Source organism: Suillus plorans (assembly GCF_016647745.1).
Source record: "Suillus plorans strain S12 chromosome Unknown HD556scaffold_50, whole genome shotgun sequence".
Taxonomy (NCBI): Eukaryota; Fungi; Basidiomycota; class Agaricomycetes; order Boletales; family Suillaceae; genus Suillus; species Suillus plorans.
Genome location: NW_024537434.1, coordinates 64,536 through 86,558, shown reverse-complemented (window position 1 = coordinate 86,558; position 22,023 = coordinate 64,536). Strand labels below are relative to the sequence as shown.

The 22,023-nt window shown below is 49.4% G+C and overlaps 8 protein-coding genes across 8 annotated transcripts; 3 read left to right on the top strand and 5 right to left on the bottom strand.

Annotated features, from left to right (window-relative positions):
• Positions 1–113: 113 nt before the first annotated feature.
• On the bottom strand, positions 114–1,097 carry HD556DRAFT_1310613 (uncharacterized protein; the record flags this gene model as incomplete). The annotated part of the gene is made up of 6 exons (XM_041300435.1): positions 114–223; positions 279–402; positions 473–508; positions 562–587; positions 729–843; positions 897–1,097. The coding sequence occupies 6 exons, from the start codon at positions 1,095–1,097 to the stop codon at positions 114–116; spliced, it is 612 nt and encodes a 203-aa protein (XP_041157369.1).
• A 1,123-nt stretch (positions 1,098–2,220) lies between these two features.
• Positions 2,221–6,156, top strand: HD556DRAFT_725754 (CHAT domain-containing protein). The gene is made up of 5 exons (XM_041311434.1): positions 2,221–2,416; positions 2,474–2,624; positions 2,680–2,819; positions 2,867–2,964; positions 3,020–6,156. The coding sequence occupies exons 1-5, from the start codon at positions 2,377–2,379 to the stop codon at positions 5,975–5,977; spliced, it is 3,387 nt and encodes a 1,128-aa protein (XP_041157368.1). The 5' UTR covers positions 2,221–2,376; the 3' UTR covers positions 5,978–6,156.
• Positions 6,157–6,476: 320 nt separating this feature from the next.
• Positions 6,477–7,386, top strand: HD556DRAFT_1391528 (uncharacterized protein). The gene has a single exon (XM_041303566.1). The coding sequence runs from the start codon at positions 6,770–6,772 to the stop codon at positions 7,052–7,054; it is 285 nt and encodes a 94-aa protein (XP_041157367.1). The 5' UTR covers positions 6,477–6,769; the 3' UTR covers positions 7,055–7,386.
• Positions 7,387–7,524: 138 nt separating this feature from the next.
• HD556DRAFT_725686 (CHAT domain-containing protein) lies at positions 7,525–11,673 on the top strand. Its single transcript, XM_041311433.1, has 5 exons — positions 7,525–7,810; positions 7,870–8,020; positions 8,076–8,215; positions 8,263–8,360; positions 8,417–11,673. Exons 1-5 carry the CDS (start codon positions 7,597–7,599, stop codon positions 11,375–11,377), a joined length of 3,564 nt encoding a protein of 1,187 aa, XP_041157366.1. The 5' UTR covers positions 7,525–7,596; the 3' UTR covers positions 11,378–11,673.
• Positions 11,674–11,721: 48 nt separating this feature from the next.
• Positions 11,722–13,605, bottom strand: HD556DRAFT_725663 (RTA1 like protein). Its single transcript, XM_041311432.1, has 11 exons — positions 13,311–13,605; positions 13,197–13,252; positions 13,119–13,146; positions 12,924–13,068; positions 12,754–12,866; positions 12,682–12,704; positions 12,547–12,627; positions 12,458–12,497; positions 12,220–12,397; positions 12,091–12,161; positions 11,722–12,041 (listed from the first exon to the last, which is right to left on the bottom strand). The coding sequence occupies exons 1-11, from the start codon at positions 13,339–13,341 to the stop codon at positions 11,899–11,901; spliced, it is 909 nt and encodes a 302-aa protein (XP_041157365.1). The 5' UTR covers positions 13,342–13,605; the 3' UTR covers positions 11,722–11,898.
• On the bottom strand, positions 13,455–14,147 carry HD556DRAFT_1310610 (uncharacterized protein; the record flags this gene model as incomplete). The annotated part of the gene is made up of 5 exons (XM_041300434.1): positions 13,455–13,663; positions 13,717–13,761; positions 13,821–13,878; positions 14,026–14,042; positions 14,093–14,147. 5 exons carry the CDS (start codon positions 14,145–14,147, stop codon positions 13,455–13,457), a joined length of 384 nt encoding a protein of 127 aa, XP_041157364.1.
• Positions 14,148–15,000: 853 nt separating this feature from the next.
• On the bottom strand, positions 15,001–18,989 carry HD556DRAFT_1242283 (uncharacterized protein; the record flags this gene model as incomplete). The annotated part of the gene is made up of 11 exons (XM_041298267.1): positions 15,001–15,311; positions 15,369–15,562; positions 15,618–15,894; positions 15,969–16,742; positions 16,791–16,955; positions 17,075–17,108; positions 17,159–17,582; positions 17,646–18,331; positions 18,392–18,517; positions 18,604–18,792; positions 18,873–18,989. 11 exons carry the CDS (start codon positions 18,987–18,989, stop codon positions 15,001–15,003), a joined length of 3,297 nt encoding a protein of 1,098 aa, XP_041157363.1.
• A 198-nt stretch (positions 18,990–19,187) lies between these two features.
• HD556DRAFT_725640 (uncharacterized protein) lies at positions 19,188–21,129 on the bottom strand. Its single transcript, XM_041311431.1, has 2 exons — positions 19,445–21,129; positions 19,188–19,297 (listed from the first exon to the last, which is right to left on the bottom strand). Exon 1 carries the CDS (start codon positions 20,933–20,935, stop codon positions 19,670–19,672), a length of 1,266 nt encoding a protein of 421 aa, XP_041157362.1. The 5' UTR covers positions 20,936–21,129; the 3' UTR covers positions 19,188–19,297; positions 19,445–19,669.
• Between the last annotated feature and the right edge of the window lie 894 nt (positions 21,130–22,023).

Here is a 22,023-nt window from a genome sequence, read left to right as displayed (position 1 = left end):
GTGTAGAGGAAGGTCCTAACAGCTGCTCTACTAGTAAATGTGATGGTCCTTCGTCTCTTCGTAGGAAAATCCAAGAGTGATCAAAATTTTCAATCTAGATCGCATTAGTTTCATCAATGGCTTGCTGTAGAGCGTGAGTCATTTTCCTTCTTCACCAAGACACCCAGGTGAAAGAGACTGAGAGCGTAAGTATCGAGAGTAACTATGGCACCATTGAGATAGTCTACCCAATACAGAGCATTGTCAGCGTATTCCTAGCGAAGATAGTGACAACGCACCAAAGCAACTCTCTGTCGTAATTACTAGCCCAGCCCATCCATTGGCGAGCTCCACAGTACGGTGCCCCGATGTAAGGACGGACTTGAGTACATGGTAACGGCTGATAACAGAGTACGTTGAACACTGACCAAATGAAGATGCAAAGGGTGCAGAACGCCATGCCACAAAGCATGAGTTGAAAGTTCTGACTCACAGCACGTTGGCATCGGGCTTTCTCCGATATGCGAGGCTGCTCAACATAGCGAAAGGGTACATTATATTTCAAACGCAAGAGTCAATCACCAAAGCGACATAGACCACTACTGCAACTGTAAAGCGAAGGTTGTGAATTTGAATGAGAGAAACATACAGGATCAATCATCACGTATAACAGTTCCTCCTAGCATAATGTTCGCGCCCTGTCTCGATTATGTGAATGACAGATGAAAACGACGGGATGGAGTACATACCATCGAAGCGCTTGTCTTCGTGTTGGCAGCATGCACAGCGGGCTTGTACAATCAAGCAAATGATACCCAAGGAGGAAGGGTGATATGTAGGATCAACAACAAAAAACGATGGTACCTGCACTAGATAAATAATTGAACACTAGCAGCATCAGACCAGCACTGACAGACCCGGTGGGTGAGTATCTGCAGACCCATAGTGAATAGCCGGATACCGAGAGCGGGCGAAAATAGCTGGACACCAAGAGTGAGCAAGAGCAGATGGCGACTCAGTGCGGGAGAGAGTGAATACAGCGAGTGGGAGGGCGTGGCTGGAGGTACTGAGCGAGAGGGGGTATCAGTTTGGACTATCAGTGCCCTCGATGCGCACATTGTCCCAGATTGAGCCTGAGCGCTGAGCTTTGGAGGAGACAAGTACACTGGTGAGATGAGAGCACCAACCAATCCACGACCCCTCCGACGGTTGACAGGTCAGCGGCATCTCTATGCTATTGGAATGGGCAGACTGATATCCAATAATTGGTCTCTGAGATTCCAGCAATTAATCCCTTGAAGGAACACCTACTTCTCAGACTGATATTACAACTCGGAACAGAAACAGCCACAGCCAGTGCCAATGCCAGAGTATCAGATAATCATGGTGTGCCATTCGAAATTTCAACGTAGCAATTCATGCATGCGTTTCAGTGTGCAGGATGAGATTTGTCGAACATATTTGTAAATTTAAAAGTTAATGACGACGGGACCTGCTATAATGATTGTCAGGCTATTGGGGAGGTAGGCTACAGCCAAGTCGATACTCGAGGATTGAAAATGATTAATTGTTGAAAATAGCGGCAAACTGTGACGTAAGACGATGCCGTGGGAACGGAAAGAAAGTGTACCGAGAGAACTTGAGATATTTCGGTATCTGTTGCTCATATTCTCGGCCAAATTTTGTTTCTATCACCTTCAAGACTTCCCTGCAGTACGATGGACCTGTTAGCTGGTTCATACGGTGCCACATATAGTGGATATTCCTTTTCTGCAAGGTATAACTCCCGGCTATGGGTGATTCCAACAGCAGTCACAACATTTTGCTCATTCACCGAACGAGCATCATATAATTATATGGTTCGTTGCATCCTCGTTTTTGAAGGTCATATTCTTTTCTCATTCCTCGATGCAGGCAAGATCATCCTCCCCCTCCCCTCACTCCATTCCACTGTCAGCTCGATCGGGCGAGTGGTATGGAATCGTTCGACTTTGCTTTGCCCGCCGTCTTCAGCGGTATAAACATTGTTTGCCTTTGTCAGTCAGTACCTTACAAAATATATTCGGTTCTACATTTTTCCTTTGCGTGCTAACTGAGTAGTAAGATGCTTTCGCCGCAAACTGCTCATGACATTCTCTACTCTAACGGATTCTTCTGCTAATCCTGGTAATCTCCATTCCCGGCGCTTGTGCAATCATACCAGCGTTTATCGTGCCGATCATCCACTGACAATTTGGAAATACACGTGCAGCGTGACCTGACCCTGAGCGTCAATCTCCCACTTAGCCGAACTCTATCAGCAGTCCCCATATCCTTACCCCCAACTTCCCTTCCCATTCATTCCGTCCACCACTCTACCCATCCTCGATCCTCATCATTTTACTCCGTCGCAATATCATGCCTGGTAGCTCAGAAAGCCGATATATCAGACTTGAAGGCGAGTCCCTCATATTATATTTGTATCGGTTTCATCATCCTCACACTCTATCTACAGTCATCAACGGAAAGAATATTCGAGTCCCGTCCGAGCGCATTCCCGCTGGCATCTACATATCGATCAATGTCGACTCGAGGAAACGCTGGAAATCGGCCATCAGTGTCCTATCATCCGATGAATCTGTAGCGTGGGTGGATACTGTAACTCTGTAACGTCCATGGAGATCTTCTGACGTGATGCGAGAACTGATCGTCGGTTTATAGATCATCAAATGCCTCGCCTGCATTGTCAGTGGAGATCAGGGCGTCATATGAGCTTGGTCGAATGCTAGGCAGTGGAGAGGTCATCGGGGAACTGGAAATGTCGTGGGATGAGCTACTCAATCATGGAGATGAGCCTTTCGGTGAGTGATTCGCTTCTCATTCATGCACATATGTTAAGATCTCGTAGATCTATCCTTCCTAGCCGTGCGCGGTGTCCAACCTTCCATCACACTGAAGGTTGCTGTTGTATATGCTTGGGACAATCAAAACGGCGGACTGTTTAATGTGAGCGACCCCAGACTCCGTCCTATTAGCTTTGCTGACGGAACACCAACTGTAGTCTCTCGTAGACTGCGAGATTGCTCGAGATACAGATGTGGGCCACGCACGATTTGCTGCATACGCGACGAGCAAGACAGTCTCTCACTTGAACGATGCTATGGAGCATTTTCAGTTGGTTCTGGACCAGTGTCCGGTCGACCATCCAGACCGCGCAACAGCTCTCACCAACCTCGCGTGGGCCTGCCTTCAAGGCTACATCCAAAATGATGTTCAAGACATTGATATTACCACTTCCCTCTTCCGCGACGCCCTTGCATTGCGTCCGCAGCACCATCCCGATCATCCCTTATCCCTATATAATCTCACAGAAGCACTCACTTGGCGCCACTCCAGCAAAAGTACTGATGTCGACATCTGCGAAGCCGCCCAACTCTATCACGAGCTACTGCCTCTCTGTCCAGAGGGCACGTACCTTCGTAGCATCGCGGCAGGGAAATATGGTGTTGATTGTGTGATCGGCGGATGCAACAATCTTCCACCAGACGGATCTGATGAAGGCATCCACCTTCGAAGAGTCGTCCTCGAGCTCTGTCCTCTGGGCCATCGACTTCATTCCAGAACCCTCAACCAGCTTGCAGGAGCAGTTAAAGCACGGTTTGATCAGCACGGCAGCATTGATGATCTTGACACGAGCATACAGCTTTGTCGTGAAGCCGTGTCTCTGTGCCCCGAGGGACATACTGACCGCAATGTCCGCCTGCATAACTTGGCTCTTTCACTCATGTTCTGCTTCATGCACCAAGGCAATCCTAACGACCTCGATGAGGCCATCTCTTTGTATGAAGAAGCACTGCACCTGTGTCCTGTTGGGCACAAGTATCGTGATTTCCCACTGGACAACCTAGGGGGCGCCCTTGTCCATCGTTTCAACAAACGCGGCAACATCGAAGACATGACCCGAGCTATCAGCCTTTATCGGGAGGCCCTGACGTTGCGCCCACCTGGGCATCCAAGTCGTGACACCACGCTTAACAACCTTGCTTCCGCGCTCCAAACTAGATATGCAAAATCGCAAGTCAGCGACGATCTTAACGAGGCCATTGATTTGTATCGCGATTCGTTTCTGTTAAAGCGGCTTGACCATCCAGAGCGCCATAGAGCTCTTTACAATTTGAGCTCGGCGCTCTGCTCTCGTTTCATGCAAACTCGGGAGAATGAAGATATTGAGGAGGCCATTGCTCTTTGCCAAGAATCATTGGCGGCTCTATCTTCACTGCACCCGGACAGGTACTTCAGCTACATGTGGCTACAGGAAGCCTATTTGTCTCGTTATCGGATTCTACACGACCCTGCTGATTTGTCTCTTGCAGTGGAGAACTTCAGACTGGCATCAAGGCACCCTACTCAGGGCTTTCCATACCGTATCAGAATAGCCCGGAGATGGGTCGCCGCTGCAGAGACGCACAGTCATACGTCCGCACTGGAGGCCTACAGCACGTGTTTCGACCTTCTTGACGGTCATTTGGCAACGCGATCATCGACAATTTCACGACGCGAAGCTGCTACTGCCTTCAATGATATCAGATCGCTGCCTGTAGATGCAGCATCGTGCGCTATCCGCAATGACAATCTACGACACGCAGTCGAACTCGCAGAACAGGGTCGTGGGCAGCAATGGTCGCTGGCATCTCGACTCAGGACTCCAGTTGAAGACATCCAGTCAGCAAATCCGGCACTGGCGCACAATTATTTGGAGCTGAGTAAACTCCTTTCTAATGCAGCCCAGAGTTCTGCAACCATCAGCGACAGAGCTGCTGCTGATCGGGCAGTAATAGAGTACAGGAGACTTACAAGGCAATGGGAAGCTGCCGTAGCTGAGATACGTGATCTCCGGGAGTTCTCGCGGTTCCTGCTCCCACCTCTGTACGCAGACCTGCAAGCGGCAGCGCGCCAGGGCCCGGTCATCATCCTCATTGCGAGCCAATACTCATGCAGCGCCATCATCGTTCCCACGTCAGGAGACCCGCATCATGTTCCCTTGCCATCTGTCACTCTCGCAGATCTCACCAATCTCAAGGACCGCTTCGCCAGGGCAATACGACACGCATCTGCCTTGGGCCCAAAAGTGCCGCGAAATGATCTAATAGTCCTCTTGCGGACAGTATGGGACGAGATCATGCTACCCATCGTCAACGTCCTCCGGCATGATCTGAAACTAAAATACTGTCGAATCTGGCTGTGTCCAACTGCAGCCTTCACATCTATTCCTCTCCACGCAGCTCACCCGTTTCGAACCAACCCAGATGGCTCTAGGGAGCCATGCCTGGAGGATCTCTATATCTGCTCTTACACGCCCACACTTTCGGCTTTGGTTAGGTCTAGACAGATGATGAAGAAGCGTGTCACTCCATCCTTCGTGACAATCGGTCAGGGTCAACCAGGTGCAGGGAAAGGCAAGGCGCTCTTGGCTGTCGACAGTGAGCTCGAGCTTGTACATAAGCTCGTCCCTGCGACGACGAAACGTACTACTATTTCTGGCGACGCAGCCACTCGAGCAGGTGCGCTCGCAGCTTTGCAAGAGAACACCTGGGTGCACCTAGCTTGTCATGGCAAGCAGGACCCAAAGCAGCCTTACAATTCACACTTCGTCATGAGAGACGAGGATCTGACGCTGCTCGATATCATGGAAAGAGACATTCCGCAGGCTGAGTTCGCGTTCTTATCAGCGTGTCATACCGCCGTCGGAGATGAGGAGACACCCGACGAAGTGATTCACCTCGCGGCTGGTCTCCAGTTTTCGGGGTTCAAGAGTGTGATTGGGACGTTGTGGCAGGTCGACGACTCTGTCGCAAAACACGTCGTCAAAGCTTTCTATGAGTATATGTTCGAAGATTTGAAGGATGGAGGTGTCTTGAATTGTACGAAGGCGGCCTGGGCACTGAACCGTGCCACGCACGCCGTGAAGACGAAAGTTCCGCTGGAGCAGAGGATGGTTTTTGTTCATATTGGTGTGTAGTTCTACGTCGTATTGCTATCGTGCGGTACATAATATTTACACGGTGTTGATTCGCGATCAACATTCATGCTATTGTACAAATGACTTGGCCTGATATATTTTTGCGCTCCAGCTATCTCGTTTTCGCATGCTCTGTCGTATGTTTGTCGACTGCAATTTTCACCAAGTTCTTGTGGAATTGACTCATTTGCAGTCCCGTCTTCTGCTTGAGTACTTAGATAGTACTTAGGAGCTGGGCCTGTGAAGCCGACTCTCAGGCTCGCCTTGCAGTCATACTTCAAGCGGTCAAGACCTTCTGCGATGGACACTCGACCAATCAATACCAAATTAGAAGCATGGTCCATCATTAGATGGCAGTTCAGGAAGGTCGTACACTGGCTTTGCTGCCTTGAAAAGTTTCATGCAGTGATATACAGAAACTAGGTCTAAAACGCCGTGGGAACAGGAGAAAAGGTGATCTGGCATGTCTCGCATTTCGCACGTTCAAGAACTTGAGGTATGTTGGCCACCTATGAATGCATGTGAACCACTGAACGTGACGCGGTCTATGGGCCCGGTCTCTACATTCAAGGTCATTGTGCGAACAGGTATCTACACATCTATTTTTCTATATGGAGTCTGAATATGCTCATATTCAGATCATCATTCATCGACATCTCTTCTCTCGCCCAACCTTTTTCCAAATGTACTTCATGCAGTCCGAGGAGAACGTAGTGTACAAGGATTTACGCTATAGCCGTCCGCACCACCTGTCTCATTTGCGCGATTGGAATCGACGGGCCGTTCCACGAGATGCACCCCATATTTGGTGATTCCCTCTTTACCCTCTTTCTTTCACAATTGACTCAACAATCACTCTGCACCACATGCCATCATCCTTACCTCAAGCACAACCCCTCTCCCTCATTGAAGTGCACACTCTCGAGACATTTACATGTTTACCGCAACGATCCTGTCCTGGTAACCCTTGCCATTTTTCAGTCAAGCGACTCAAGCCACACCAGCGCCAATGACCATGCCCTCGGCCAAAATATGTCTCCATTACCTCCATGGCTTTCCTATATGGTGGACTGCTAGCCTGTTCATGCAGTGCCATCTACAGTGGATATTCCTCTCCTGCAGGGTTCCGTTTGATATCTCTCGGTGGTGGGTGAATCCGGTAGCAATTGTAGCTTCTTCAATACTTCGTTTGTCCTCCACTGAACGAGTATACAGTTGGTTGCATTCTCGCTTTCGAAGCCGATATTCTTTTCTCGGTGCAGGCAAAATCATCCTCTCCCTGTGGCACCGTCACCTCAATCGGACGAGTCGTATAGAATCTTTCGGCTTTTCTGTGCACTATTTTCAGCGGTGTAAACATCGTTTGCATTTACCGTTGCCCTATGAAATACACTCCATTCTGCATTTTCTCCTTCGTGTGCTAACTGAGCGGTGCGATACTGGTCCAGGAGCAGCAATAACCGTAAGATTTGCATGTCCCCTTCAACTTTGGGAGGCCACTTTCGCTGAGGATTGATCATGACATCGATTCTTCAGCTAATCCTGGTCAGTGATCTCGATTCCCAGCGCTTAGTGCAATCATATCAGCGTCTATCGTGCCGACTCCAGCCCTCGACCACATGGAAATACACGTGCAGCGTGGCCTGAACCCTCAACCTCATCTCTCTCTCAGCCGAACTCCATCTACAGTCCGACTCATTCCACCCACCCTCTGCCTTCTCCTACTGCTCATTTTGAACCTATCTCAATTTCTGATGCTGCGTGTCGTTCGTTGTTTGTTTCATCCCACAATCACACGCAGTAGCCTAGAAGAACGATATATCAGACTTGAAGGCGAGTCCCTCCATTATTAACTTCGTATCTGTTTCATCATCCTCACACTCGATCTACAGTGATCAGTGGAAAGGATCTTCGAGTCCCCTCCTGGCGCATTCCTGCCGGTATTTACGTGTCCGTCGATGTCGACTTGAGGAGACGCTGGAAATCGGCCATCGGTGTCTTATCATCCGATAAATCTGTAGCGTGGGCGGATACTATAACTCTGTGAAGTCGATGGAAACTTTCTGATGTGATGCGGGAACTGATCTTTGGTTTATAGACCATCACATTCCTCACCTGCATTGTCAGTGGAGATCAGGGCGTCCTATGAGCTTGATCGAATGCTAGGCGGTGGAGAGGTCATCGGGGAACTTCAAATGCCGTGGGATGAGGTACTCGATCATGGAGATGAGCCATTCGGCGAGTGACTCGCTTCTCATTCATGCATATATACTGACATCTCGTAGATCTATCCTTCCCAGCCGTGCACGGTGTCCAACCTTCCATCACACTGAAGGTTACCATTGTACATGCTTGCGACGATGAAAACTGCGCACTGTTCGATGTGAGCGACCCCGAACTCCGTCCTGTCAGCTTTTTCTGACGGAATTGCGACTGCAGTCCCTCGTAGACTGCGAAATTGCTCGAGAGACAGATGTGGGCTACGCACGACTTGCGAAATACGTGAGAAGTAGGAGGGTCTCTGACTTGAATGATGCTGTAAAGCATTTTCAATTGGTTCTGAACCAATGTCCGGTCGGCCATCCAGACCGCGCAACGGCTCTCACCAACCTCGCTTGGGTTCTCCTCAAAGGCTACATCCGAAACGATGTCGAAGACATTGATACTACCACTTCCCTCTTCCGCGACGCCCTTGCATTGCGTCCGCAGCACCATCCCGATCATCCCTTATCACTATATAACCTCACTGAAGCGCTGACTTGGCGCCACTCCAGGACACGTACTGCTCGTGACGTCCACGAAGCCGCCCAACTCTATCATGAGCTACTGCCTCTATGTACAGAGGGCACGTACCTCCGTAGCATCACAGCAGGAAAAAATGGTGTTGATTATGTAATCGACGAATGTAGCGATCTTCCAACAGACGCATCCGATGAAGCCATCCACCTTCGAAGAGTCGTGCTCGAGCTCTGTCCTGTGGGCCATCCACTTCGTCCCAGAACCCTCGACGAGCTTGCAGGAGCAGTTAAAGCACGGTTTGATCAGCACGGCAGCATCGATGATCTTGACACGAGCATACAGCTTTGTCGTGAAGCCGTGTCTCTGTGTCCTGAGGGACATGCTGACCGTGATACCTACCTGAACAACTTGGCTCATTCACTCATGTCCCGCTTTAAGCACCAAGGCAATACTAGTGATCTCGACGAAGCCATCTCTTTGTATGAAGCAGCACTGCACATGTGCCCTATTGGGCACGAATCTCGTGATTGCTCACTGGACAACCTAGGGGGTGCCCTCGTCGACCGTTTCAACGAACGCGGTGACATTGATGATATTACACGAGCCATCAGTCTTTATCACGAGGCCCTGACGTTGTGCCCGCCTGGGCATCCACGTCGTGACACCACCCTTAACAACCTTGCACTCGCGCTCCAAAACAGATATGACAAATCGCAAGTTAGCGAGGATCTCAACGAAGCTATTGATCAGTATCGCGATTCCCTTCGGTTAAAGCGGCTTGACAATCCAGAGCGCCATAAGACTCTTTTAAATTTGAGCTCGGCGCTCTGCTCTCGTTTTACGCAAACTCAGAAGACCGAAGATGTCGAGGAGGCCATTACCATTTGTCAAGAATCATTGGCAGCTCTGTCTTCACTACACCCGGGCAGGTTTTTCAGCTACGGGTGGCTGCAGGAGGCCTATCTGTCTCGTTACCAGATTTTCCATGACCCTGCTGATTTGTCGCTTGCAATGGAGAACTTCAGACTCGCATCAAGACATTCTACTCAAGGGTTCCCAGAACGCATCATTGATGCATTTAATTGGACCGTTGCAGCGGAGCAGCATGGTCATGGATCCGCGCTGGAAGCCTACTCGACATTTTTTGAGCTTCTGGATGCTCATTTGGCAACACGGTCTTCGGCAACTTCACGACGCGAAGCTGCTGCTGCCTTCAATGGTGTCAGATCGCTGCCCGTAGATGCAGCATCGTGCGCTATCCGCAATGGCAATCTACGGCACGCAGTCGAACTCGCAGAGCAGGGTCGTGGGCAGCAATGGTCGCTGGCATCTCGACTCAGGACACCAGTTGAAGACCTCGAGTCAGCAAATCCGGCACTAGCGCACAGTTATTTAGAGCTGAGCAAGCTCGTTTCCAATGCCGCACAGAGTTCTGCGACAATCAGCGACAGAGCTGCTGCTGATCGGGCAGCAACAGAATATAGGAGACTTACAAGGCAATGGGAAGCTGCAGTCGCTGAAATACGTGACCTTCCGGCGTTTTCGCGGTTCCTACTCCCACCTCTGTATGCAGACCTACAAGCGGCAGCGCGCCAGGGCCCAGTCATCATCCTCGTTGCGAGTCAATACTCATGTAGCGCCGTCATCGTCCCGACGTCAGGAGACCCCCATCATGTTCCCTTGCCGTCTGTCGCTCTCGCAGATCTGACCAATCTCAAGGATCGCTTCGCCAGGGCAATACGACACGCATCTGCCCTGGGCCCAAAAGTGCCGCGAAACGATCTAATAATCCTCTTGCGGACAGTATGGGACGAGATCATGCTACCCATCGTCAACGTCCTCCGGCATGACCTCACACTAAAATACTACTCTCGAATCTGGCTTTGTCCAACGGCAGCTTTCACCTCCATTCCTCTCCACGCAGCTCACCCGTTTCGAACCAACCCAGATGGCTCTAAGGAGCCGTGTCTGGAGGATCTCTACATGTGCTCTTACACCCCGACACTTTCGGCTCTGGTCAGATCTAGACAGATGATGAAGAAGCGTATCATTCCTTCCTTCGTGACAATCGGACAGGGTCAACCGGGTGCAGGGAAAGGGAAGGCGCTCTTGACTGTTGACAGCGAGCTCGAGCTTGTCCATAAGCTCGTCCCTGCGACGGCCAAACACACTAGTATTTCTGGAGATGCAGCCACACGAGCAGGTGCGCTCGAAGCTTTGGAGCAGAACACCTGGGTGCACCTAGCTTGTCATGGCAAGCAGGACCCAAAGCAGCCTTACAATTCACATTTCGTCATGAGAGACGAAAATCTGACGCTGCTCGATATCATGGAAAGAGATATTCCTCACGCCGAGTTCGCGTTCTTATCAGCATGTCATACCGCCGTCGGGGATGAAGAGACTCCCGACGAAGTGATTCACCTCGCGGCTGGTCTCCAGTTTTCAGGGTTCAAGAGCGTCATTGGGACGCTGTGGCAGGTCGACGACTCTGTTGCAAAACACATCGTCAAAGCCTTCTATGAGAATATGTTCAGAGGTTCGAAGGATGGTGGTGTGATGGACTGTACAAAGGCGGCCTGGGCACTCAACCGTGCTACGCACGCTGTGAAGACGAAAGTTCCGCTGGAGCAGAGGATGGTTTTCGTTCATATTGGTGTGTAGTTTCACGTCGTGTTCCTATCGCCTGGTACACATATACAAGCTGTTGATATGCGATCTGTTGTGAAAATGACTCTGATATCATGTTCTTGCGCTCTAGCTATCTTATTTTCGTATACTTTGTTATCTCTTCATCGACTAGAATGTTGACTAAAGTTCTTGTGTACTCAACTCGTTTACAGAGTCGTCTTCTGCCTGACTCGGCTCGAGTACTTAGATTTCAGGAAATTAATTAGACCAGTCGAGCATACTACTTAGTCATATTAGATCCTTCAAGTTTCTAGCGTTAAATCTTTCTGCACAGTGGAATCTCAAGTGAGAGAATGTGAGTCGCCGGTATGACAGCTGGCAGGAAACAGAAAACAGGCGTTATTATGACATGCCAAGATATGCCAGAGATGTTCGACAATCGCACAAGGTACTAAGTAGATACGTGAGGGGAAGTAGTATAGAAGAACGTCCTGACAACTGCTCTACGACGGTCCATCGTCTCTTCGTAGTAAAATCCAAGAGCACTCAATGTTTTAGGTCTTGGTCGAACTAGCTTCTTCGTCGATAGATTGCTGTGAAGCGTGAGTCATAGGATTATCCTTCTTCACCAAGATACCTGGGTAAAAGAAATTGAGAGTGTAGATGGCGAGAGTTACCATGCCACCATCGAGCCAGTCTACAGCATTGTCAGCGGCGTATTCCTGGTGAAGATAGTGACAACGTACCGAAGTAGCGCTCCGTCGAAATCACTGGCCCATTCCATCCATCGGCGAGCTCCACAGTACGGTACACCGATCTAAGGACGAATTTGAGCATATCATAACTGCTGATAAAAAGATTTGCTGAATACTAACCGAATGAAGATGCAAAGGGTACAGAACGCCATGCCACAAAGCATAAGTCGCAAGCTCTTACTTACAGTACGTGGGCCTTTCTCCGATATGCGACGCTGTTCAACGTAGCGGAAGGGTAGATTATATTGCAAACGCAAGAGAGTCTCAACCGCCAAAGCGACATAGACCACTATTGCAACTGGAAAACCAAGGTCGTGAATGTCAGTGAGAGAAGCATACAGAACCACTCATCACGCACAAAGCTGAGCAACGATTCCTCCTAGCATAATGTTCGCGCCCTGTCTCGATGATGTGAACGTCAGACAAATTATGGGATGATGTGCATACCATCGAAGCGCTTGTCTTCGTATTGGCGGCGTGCGCAGCAGATGCGCCTCCCGCAGCTTGTACAATCAAGCAAACAATGTCCTAGGAAGAGGAGGTATATGAAGGATTCACACCCCTTGAATGTATGACACTAACAAAGCAACAAAAAACGATGGTATCTGCACTAAATCAGTAATCGAATGCTAGAAGCATCAGAAAAATACTAACATAACCTTGGGGTTAGACGGCTGTACTGGGGTCCAATTTGAGTAATTACCCTGCCAAGGATGATAAAGTTGGCTGCGACAAGCGGAGTAGGTGCTATTATAGTGCCAACGATCCTGCAGCGAAGATGTTTAAGTGTGCATACGAGTGATTCCTGCTGGATGAACACTTACTGCATCTCATAAGGCGTCAAAAGCTTGGGGTTCCGACTCGACCATAACCTGGCACTCCATCCTAGAATTTCCAGGATACCCGCGAAGGTCGCTGTGGGGATCATCCACCACAGTCTATACTTGACCGCCTGGCCCAAGTGGAGGACTAAAAATATTAAGCCATGACCGTGCATCGTCAACAGTCGAAATTCATACCGGTTGAGATACTGTACAATACCAGGAACTAGGGAAGAATGTGAAATAGATGCAAACAACACAAACACCACAACTCACAAGGATACATATCCACTCTGTAGGGACGTAGTGGTACGGGCCAACACTAATTGGTGCTGTTGACGCACTTATTCGTAGAAGTCACCGAGGGAAATTTCATATTGAGGCACTTACTAGTTGTAGCAAACACAGAGCCAAAGGACATTGTGACGGAGGAATGGCCTCCAGTTGGTGGGTGTTGTTAACGTTGAACGTTGAGCAATGGGAGCCTTATACACGCCACGGCACTGCAATCATTTCTTTCAAGTAGGTACCGGGTTAGAATTCCTGCCATGCACGCCGCAGCGTCCTCAAATTAGCCCATCGTGGTGTGGATGACTCGCTAATGATATGTTTGCGACCAAGGTCTAAAATTGCCGATAAGCTGGAATGGCCCGTAACCGGAGTTACTGAGTCAGGCTGTCCTGACTGCTGGGAGCTGACGAGTCCCTTGGCTCGTCCATCGAACATACCGTGACGATGTAGTACTACGAGCACCGTTCATGAAACAGATAGACTCGTGATAACTAACGTGACATACTATGAGGTCGATCAAAGACTTTGAAAGTGTTTTCATTGTAAAGTGCTGGTCGAAAAAAGACAGAAGCGTTTGGTGAGTGAGATTTGAAATCATGACACGCTCACAGGAGTCCAACATGTAAACCTGGCCTCTTGTCCTGAGAATTGCATCCCACAGCCGAGGCTATAAATATTTGTAGGAAGATATCCAACTCAGCCGCCGGCTGTCATGAAACGATGTCAACAGTGCCTATCCGTTTTTTATCAGAGCGATGTCCGATTCGAAGCGGCGGTTTCTGCGGTGTTGTACAATGACATACATAGTACATACCGTCAATTGAACTTCAACTTGGCAAAAGTTGAACAAAAGCCTGAGATAGGCGAGAAAAATTACATACCGTGGTAGTAGGTGGTAGCCTGTGCTACTGCTGCCAGAGTCCAGATGGTGACCATGTGCACCTCGGGTGTGCATGTGAATGTTCTGGTTCAACCAAGTGTTGCCGGCTGAGCGCTAATCAGAGGCTGTTGCAATCGGTGACATGCAACTTGAAGCATAGTACTAGTTCCGATATTTCCTTACTTGGCACATAATGTTGCAGTCACTCATTTTCGTGACGTACTACGTACTGTAAGCACTTTGGCTCGTCTCTCGTACCATGCAAACAAGAATAACACTCTAGGCCGCGATTATACATCGTACAGGCTCACCATTCAACCATAATCAGTGATTCCTTCCCAAGGTATCGGCAAGACACGAGGAAAGCTGTCTTAGAATGCAGGAATAGAACAGGGACAGTAGTGACTCTACACAATGCGCAGCTCGCGGCATGGCCAAAGATAAGAAGGCTGCGTATCCTTTCAATTCTTCGCTCGGACTGGTTACTTTATCACAGAACATCATGATTGTCCGAAAAGAGGCACCTTCGGAGGATTAGGCGACTCTGACCTCAGGTCTATGCATAGCGACTCTCAGCAAGCAGAGTGCACGTTCGTGAATATTTCCGCGTCTGGCGTGACAGGCATAACCAAACACACAAACTTGTCTCATCGACTCGGATATGTTACCCCGAAATCATAAGCTGCCGAGTCACTGGCGGGGGACGATCCAGAAGTTCAGTTGATGGGTATCGTACATACATGAAGCAGTAAATTAAATATCCAGGTGAGAGAAACCAATCATGTAGTAAAACAAGACTCATAACGGTCCATAAGATATAGCGATACAATACGAGGATTAAGTGATACTCAGTCGACGAAAACCGGACAGGATTAATAAATAATGATAGGTATAAGTCGAGTTTCAGCCTTACAGTGAAGTAGGCTCAGTTGCATCCGTGGGGAAGCGGAGCCTGGCTAACACCAACGTGTCCCAGTCCTTGTCATTGGATCCAGCATTTAGCCGCACTTGCGACACTTTGCTCGCGAACACTGCCTTTCGGGGTATCTCTTCAATGTATGAGGGGCCACCCTCATCGGAAGGGTACTCAGTATCTGTGGTGAAGGTGCCCCATGGTCGACCACTCTGACGATCCGAAAAGACATTGAAATGGGCTTGGCCATTTGGATGAGAATGGCTCACGAAGAGCGCATATTCCGGTGCAGACAAAGTACCGAAAACTATCGGGGAAAGTCGGTATACTCTCGACTATGAATAGCAAGGGCAGGGATACTCACCCAAAATAACGTCTTCTTTCTGAATGGGATGATGGGGAGCATATTCCTTGACAATGGTATTGACATTAGCCTTAAACCAGTCTTTCGGTGCTGCGAGGTCTTCTATGAATCGGTACATCGTCGACTCTGCATAGATAAATGCAGCCTTATGGCCCGCTCGAAGGGGGAACGGGTGGCGCCTCGAAATGCGTTCCCTAAACGTGCGTGGTTAAAACAAACCGGTCAAAAATATACCTGCTGTGCACTCACGAATATGACCCATCACGATCTATCAGCGGGAAGGTCAACAACCCGGAAATGAGCTCAAGCCCTCTCTGCGTCATCGTACGGATTGAATCAGACTTCTTCCCAATACGAATAGGTCCCTCGAGGTACCCGCCCAGCGAAGGTATATTCGTGACTTTGCTCCCCGCTGTTTGATGGGGCTTCATGGCATTAAAGAGCGTAATGAACTCCCCTTTTGGTGCAGAGAGATATCCCACTGCGCCCAGCTCGACATGAGAAGGTGACCAAAGAGGTAAGGTAACTGCCAACGAAACCACATGTTCAATCAGTGCCAGAACACCCAAGAACAGTTATAACATAGAGAAACAGACATACGAGAATGATGGAAGTCATGGCTCAACTGTGCTAATGACCTGAACCGCAACTCGTTTCTCCTCTCTGCGAGTTGCTCATCCATTGGTAGAGATGGTTTGTCCAAGGCAACATGGGGCGAACGACGACGACGACGACGAACCTCCTCCAACGCGCTGTGTTCAGCTTCTGGACTTGACGTGAGATGCGACGAGGTACTACTCATCGAATCGGTCTCTGCCAAAGATAATTTGCGAGTCGGCGTATAGATAGCAATCCCTGAATACTTGCCCTCGGGCATCTCCATATTGCCCGTATGAGAATCCACGGTGGGTTCCCAATGATACGATGGATTGCTGCGCGGCTGTCCGATTGGACAGAAGGGTTTTGGCTGTGATTCCCGTGATGTTGTTGACACCAACTCCGCGTCACCAGGAACGAGTCTTCCCGTACCCTCAGACGCAGTACCAAACTCGTCTCCCACACTGGCATCCAAGTTATCGTCCAGTAAGACTTGACCTTCCTGCAGAGTAGACGGAGACGTCTCTGGTAGCTCTAGAGGATGCATGCTCGGCGAGTGGTGGGGCGGGTCTGACCAAGCTTTCAAAAGTAGCTCAGCCTGCACTGGGATAGGGGATTCCTCCACCCCTCCTTGATGCTTACGAAGTCGCTTGAGCGTCGCAGCAATGTGTGTGAACGTAGGGCGTTGCTCGGGGTCGCGAACCCAGCATTCTTGAATGAGAGGTTCCACAAGTGAAGTGATGGGTGTCGAGGGAATCTCGGCACGCTTATTTTGGTCTGTGAAGGCGTTACTAATAAGTGTGTATCGTATAGGTCGGGACTCACAATTGACAAGGAATGCAACAAGCGTGTCGTCGCGATGTCCGTACGGAAGGTCGCCCATGCCGAGAATCTCGATGCAGCAGATGGAGAACGCATATACATCTGTAGCTGTCGACAATTTCATGGGTCCATTGAGTAGTTCTGGTGCTTGCCAGCGCAACATCCCGTCTACATGAAGCCTCAGTCAAAGGAAGAAGGATAGAAGGGAGACGAGGTAAACGCACTCGTAATGGGCTTCCTCGACGCCTCCCACTTCATCTCGCTCTGCCCAAAGTCAGAGATGACACACCGCCCGTTATCATCCACCAACACATTTGAAGCCTACATACTCCAAACTCAGACCTGAAGACCAAGGAACGATCAATACTAACCTTGAGGTCTTCATGCAATACATTCTGATCATGCAAGTACACCATCCCCTTCGAAATGTGGTGCATGCACCGGAGAAGATCCACATCTCCCTTAGCACCTGCACTGGGAGGAGTCAATGCAGCCCCAGCGCTTGTTTCACCGATCCTCCCCTTCCTCTCTCTCAACCACCCTACCAAACTCCCGCCGCTACAATACTCGCTCACTATGAACCACGGTCGTTCGCCTTGTGCGCTGCTCGCACCCCACATTCCCAACACGTTCTCGTGCTTCAGTTTCCTCCATATCTCCACCGCTTTTCTGAAGAGGGGTGCAGGAGTGTGGAGGGAGAGGACTTTGATGGCGACACGCCGCCCGGACCAGCTACCTAGGTAGACTTTGGAGAAGGAGCCGCTACCAATCATGGTGAGGCGGTCGACTTCGTAGCTGTTTGGAAAAATATCATTAACTTAGTCTACTCCACCAAAACTGATCTGAAACCAGACGTACCGGGTAATAGTCCAAGGCGGTAAATCCCAGGGAACATCTACATCTTGATCCTCTGCCTTCTGTACAGCAACACTACTCAACCTCGTCATAGCCTCAATCCCAGTCTCCATGAACACTCTCTCCAGGCCTTCGTCGATTACATCTCCTCCTTTTCTTTCATTAGCTTCTCTTTCCCCTCTCAGCGCTTCCTCAGCCCTCCGAAGCGCCTTGAGTGCCTCAGGCACCTCTCCAGGGCGAACTTCTAGTACCTGTAACACCTCAGCATCCCTTCGAGCACTAATAGCACGTTGGAGTGTGCTGCGGAATAGTGCACGGTCTTGTTCTCTGTCAGAGGCGTTTTCGACAACATGAAGGTCCTGAAGCTCTGTAAGAGGGGAGATCGGCGCGTCGGGGGGTGGATCAGTGTCGTTAGTTTGTGATTGTACGGATTGAAGTGGGGACAATGGTGGATTCTGTGCTGGAGGACTCCTGCTCAGCCCAGATGCCGCTGGGAGAATGTCGTGCGATTCTGGAAGTGCTGGTGTCCCTACTGTTGGGGTGCGGTCTAAGGAAATGGGTAGGGTCGGCGACAGAGGAGATGCATATATAGGTGGAGGCGTAGGCCCCTGCGCATAGTGCCCAGCATCAAGACGCGTATCCCTCGCGAAGCGTTTGAATTCTTTGAGGATTCTTATTTGGATTGAAATCTATGTCAAGTCAAAGTTAGATGGACTTTAACAGAAAACGGAAGCAAAGATGACACTCACGCTAAACATCTGCATTGCATCCCCAAGCGCCTTGTCACATGCTTGAATTTCCTCCTGGATTTCGTCGCTACGCAAAAACCGCTTGAGGAATGGACGACGATTGAGCTTTAGAAGGAAGTTGTATACCTAGAGAATGAGTGTTAGCGCTCAAGCATAGGACAAACAAAACGGTTGCTCGATCCGTGACAAAATTAAAGCACAGCAGAACTTACCATCTCAATGCACTCGTTCAGCTTCCTGACTGGACCTTCCATCTCCTCTGCCAGCCCCACAACACCAACACCTCCATTTTGACCTTGCTGAGACTGCATGTCCCTTTCAGCATCCGCGATCTCAGCGCGCACAGAGTAAATCGCCATCGCACAGCGTTCGGTAAGGCGAAGACATTGCAGGCGGTTGGTCTGTTGAAACCACGTAAGTTCTATTCAAACTCTACTCCCGAAAAAGAATGATGGAAATCAAAATGAAATCAAACACTTACCTCGACTTCGTCCACGGCCTCCCATACAGCCAGCAAAATCCTCGCAGCTTCATGGAGCCCAGGGATAGGTGTAAGTTTGGCGACATCACCAAGAATCATGAGGGAGGTTCGAAGCATAGGTGAGACAAACGTTGCTGTGGATTTCACTGATAAAGAGAATGGAATTAGTGAAATCCAACTTCACGCGATGAGAACTCACCCGTCAACCAAGCCTTCTGGCTGGTCCCAATCTTACTCTCTGTACCCTGGTAAGTCTCGGTCACAGCACCTTTCTTGGTACTGGAAGATGCCTTCACATCTTTACCATTGTCCTGCTCAGCGGTGGTACGAGCAGCATGACCCTCCATCGCAAATGCCTTTCCTGTTTCTGACAGTTGTGCGAGCTCAGAAGTAGAAAGGACAGCATTCAACGCTAAGGATACATTCTGTTTGGAATGATACACATGAGTACGAATTTGATCTTAAACGAAAGAAAGGAGAAACGCCGAATCCTTTGGTTGAAGTTTCCATCCAGCAAGGACGGGATTAAAGACGACGGGGTGCTTATAAGGTACAAAATAGATAGAACTCACCTCCCTCGTTCGAAGCCAACTATCAGTCTCCTTGTTCTCCTTCTCCTGATCTTTTGCACTTTGACGATGTGTGAACTTGTCAAACCATGATTCCAAGTGTTTACTTTGAGCTTGCGGTGTAGAGGTGGAAGGCTCCTTGTGGGGTGCATCTTGGGCTTTCCCCTTACCTTTCCCGGGATTAGAGCGTTTTTCTGACGGGGTTAGAGACACCAGTATCACAGAAAATTAAGAGAACATACGAGGTAATGTCGAAGACACTGCCGGATTCGGTAGTCCAGGTGCTTTACCTTTCGTAGGTGAGGATGCACCAAGGGACATGACCGAAGGAGGGACATCTAGGGACTTTCCGTCCCAAGCCTCCATTGAGACAACAAGACCCTCTTCAACTTGCAGATTAGTCTCGTTTGCGGACCCACTTGTCCCTAAATCGGCACCAAGGGACTTGGGAGACGACTTGGGAGACATCCTGAATAGCTTCGGCCAATAGCTATTCTCGATGTCATCCCTCCGCAGACCCTCTTCAATTCCTATACCTAGTGACTTGAGGGTCTGCGGGTACATGTGTGCAGTAACGGGGAGAGTGGGCGATACAAGGGCGGCAGGAGTAGCCTCGGGAGAGGATAGCAAAAGCGAATGCTCATTCCCTCCATCTTCATCGCTGGAGTTCTTCTCATCGAGATCGCGGATTTGAAGATCCTCACGGGATAAAGAGAGAAGGTTATTGGACAAAGGAGCAAGAGACATATGGTTGGGCAACGAAGAAGAAAGTGGAGTTTCCCGTTCTGTAAAATCATTCGGCATCGAGAGATTGGAGTCCGACCCGGGCGAAAAAACTACCGGGTCTCTGAATATACCTCTAAGGAAGGGGACACTTCTCCCTCTTGAGGGCGAGACAGACCTTCCTCTCTCCTTCGAAGGTGAACGTGACCACCATTTCCTCGGTACCCCATTCGGCGGTGTATCTCCTTGGGGTTCATGATGCTGGCGTCGCAAGTAACGAAACAAGTCTGAGTGTTCGCTTGACGACACAGGCACAAGAGACGCCGGAGGTGACACCCTCTCCATAGGTGACGTCGGGGCCGATGAGGCCTTTCCGTTATCATGGTGATGATGAGTAAGTATGACAGATGGTGTAGGGGATGTATCAAATTTTGTATTGGCCGGTGACAGAAGAATGGAGTCACGAGGTATGTTAGCAATCGTGCGCGCACTCATATTCTTACTTCCATGTCCTCCACCACCTGCGGAGAAACTGGACCTGATTGTGATTTGATTCGAGTTCCTGGCACAGTCATCGTGACGAGATAGATGGACGGTGCTATCTCCTGGGGATGACACACTGTGGACAGGCTCTGGAGGGAGAGCGGAGAATGATTGATTCTCGTCTGCACCGGATAAGGATCGGGTTGGGGGATGCGGTGACGATGAGGTAGATGAGCTAAGACGAACTTCGGGGACACCTGATGTAGTGCTGGAAGGAGGTGTGCTCATTGTCAGTTGGCAGTTGCCGCTCACCGTCACGGTCGATTAGCTTTTCGGACTGTGAAATTGTGTCGTGAGTCGTCTAAAATGAAGGAAGGAATGAAAGAAGGTTATTTATTCGACACAGCAAGCGACTCTTGATGTTATACAGAAATAATGTGGTTGCACCATGCTCAGTGTATCTGAATGCAAGTAGCAAATCGGGCCCCGGGACTTCAAGCTAAGCCTTTCTTGGCAGGTATTACAGTATTTGTTCATGTTTTCCATTTGAAATGGATAACCATTTTTGCTCCCGCGGAACTTTCCAAGTCGCAGCGGTGATCAGTCTGCGCCGAAAAAACTGACGCTGACTAGTTTAAACATCAAATCTTCGTAGATCAAGCCGATTCGGATCAAACCTTCATCATGATTCCACCGCAACGTCATACTGGGACTCTTTTCATCAAAGGCGATACGAGCCCGCACCACTTTCCGCAGTGTAAAGAGCAGTGTACCACCTATGTGATCATCTGGTAGTAAGTGATTATACCACTCGCAAACCTACACATCGTCTCTAACATCACTTGCTTGAATATTGTTGCACCACTGGCAGGCTTTAATTTTATCAACCGAGCTGTGTCCTTCACCGGTGATCTATGCGTTCCGTGTATTTGATATGAGCGCTATCCTTATTCATGGTAACACGGATACTCATCGAACAATGTTTTCACTGGCAGGTACCGTTACTTGGATATTCTCGGGTAGTATTCGTCCCCACCATAATGGTTACATGTACACCGCTTTGCTTCAAAAGCCCGATAGCAGTTTCTTCAGCGCTCAATATCACTGTACGTGTTCTCACATCAAATCACTGTCTGATTCCAAACGCATGGCAACTGATCCCAGACCCGTCGCCACAGCTTGCCAAAACGATGGCAATACCTGCGACTCCACACGTGTTTGCGCAGTGCGCGCTGAGCACGGCGTCCATCTCTTTCTGCCAAATCGAGATTTAATCTCGATTCGGCTGATGTTCTCCGTGTCTGCATTCTTAAAGTCGATGTCGTCATCCCCGCCCAATGTTCCCTGTATTTCATGTTACCAATACCGAAACTCCA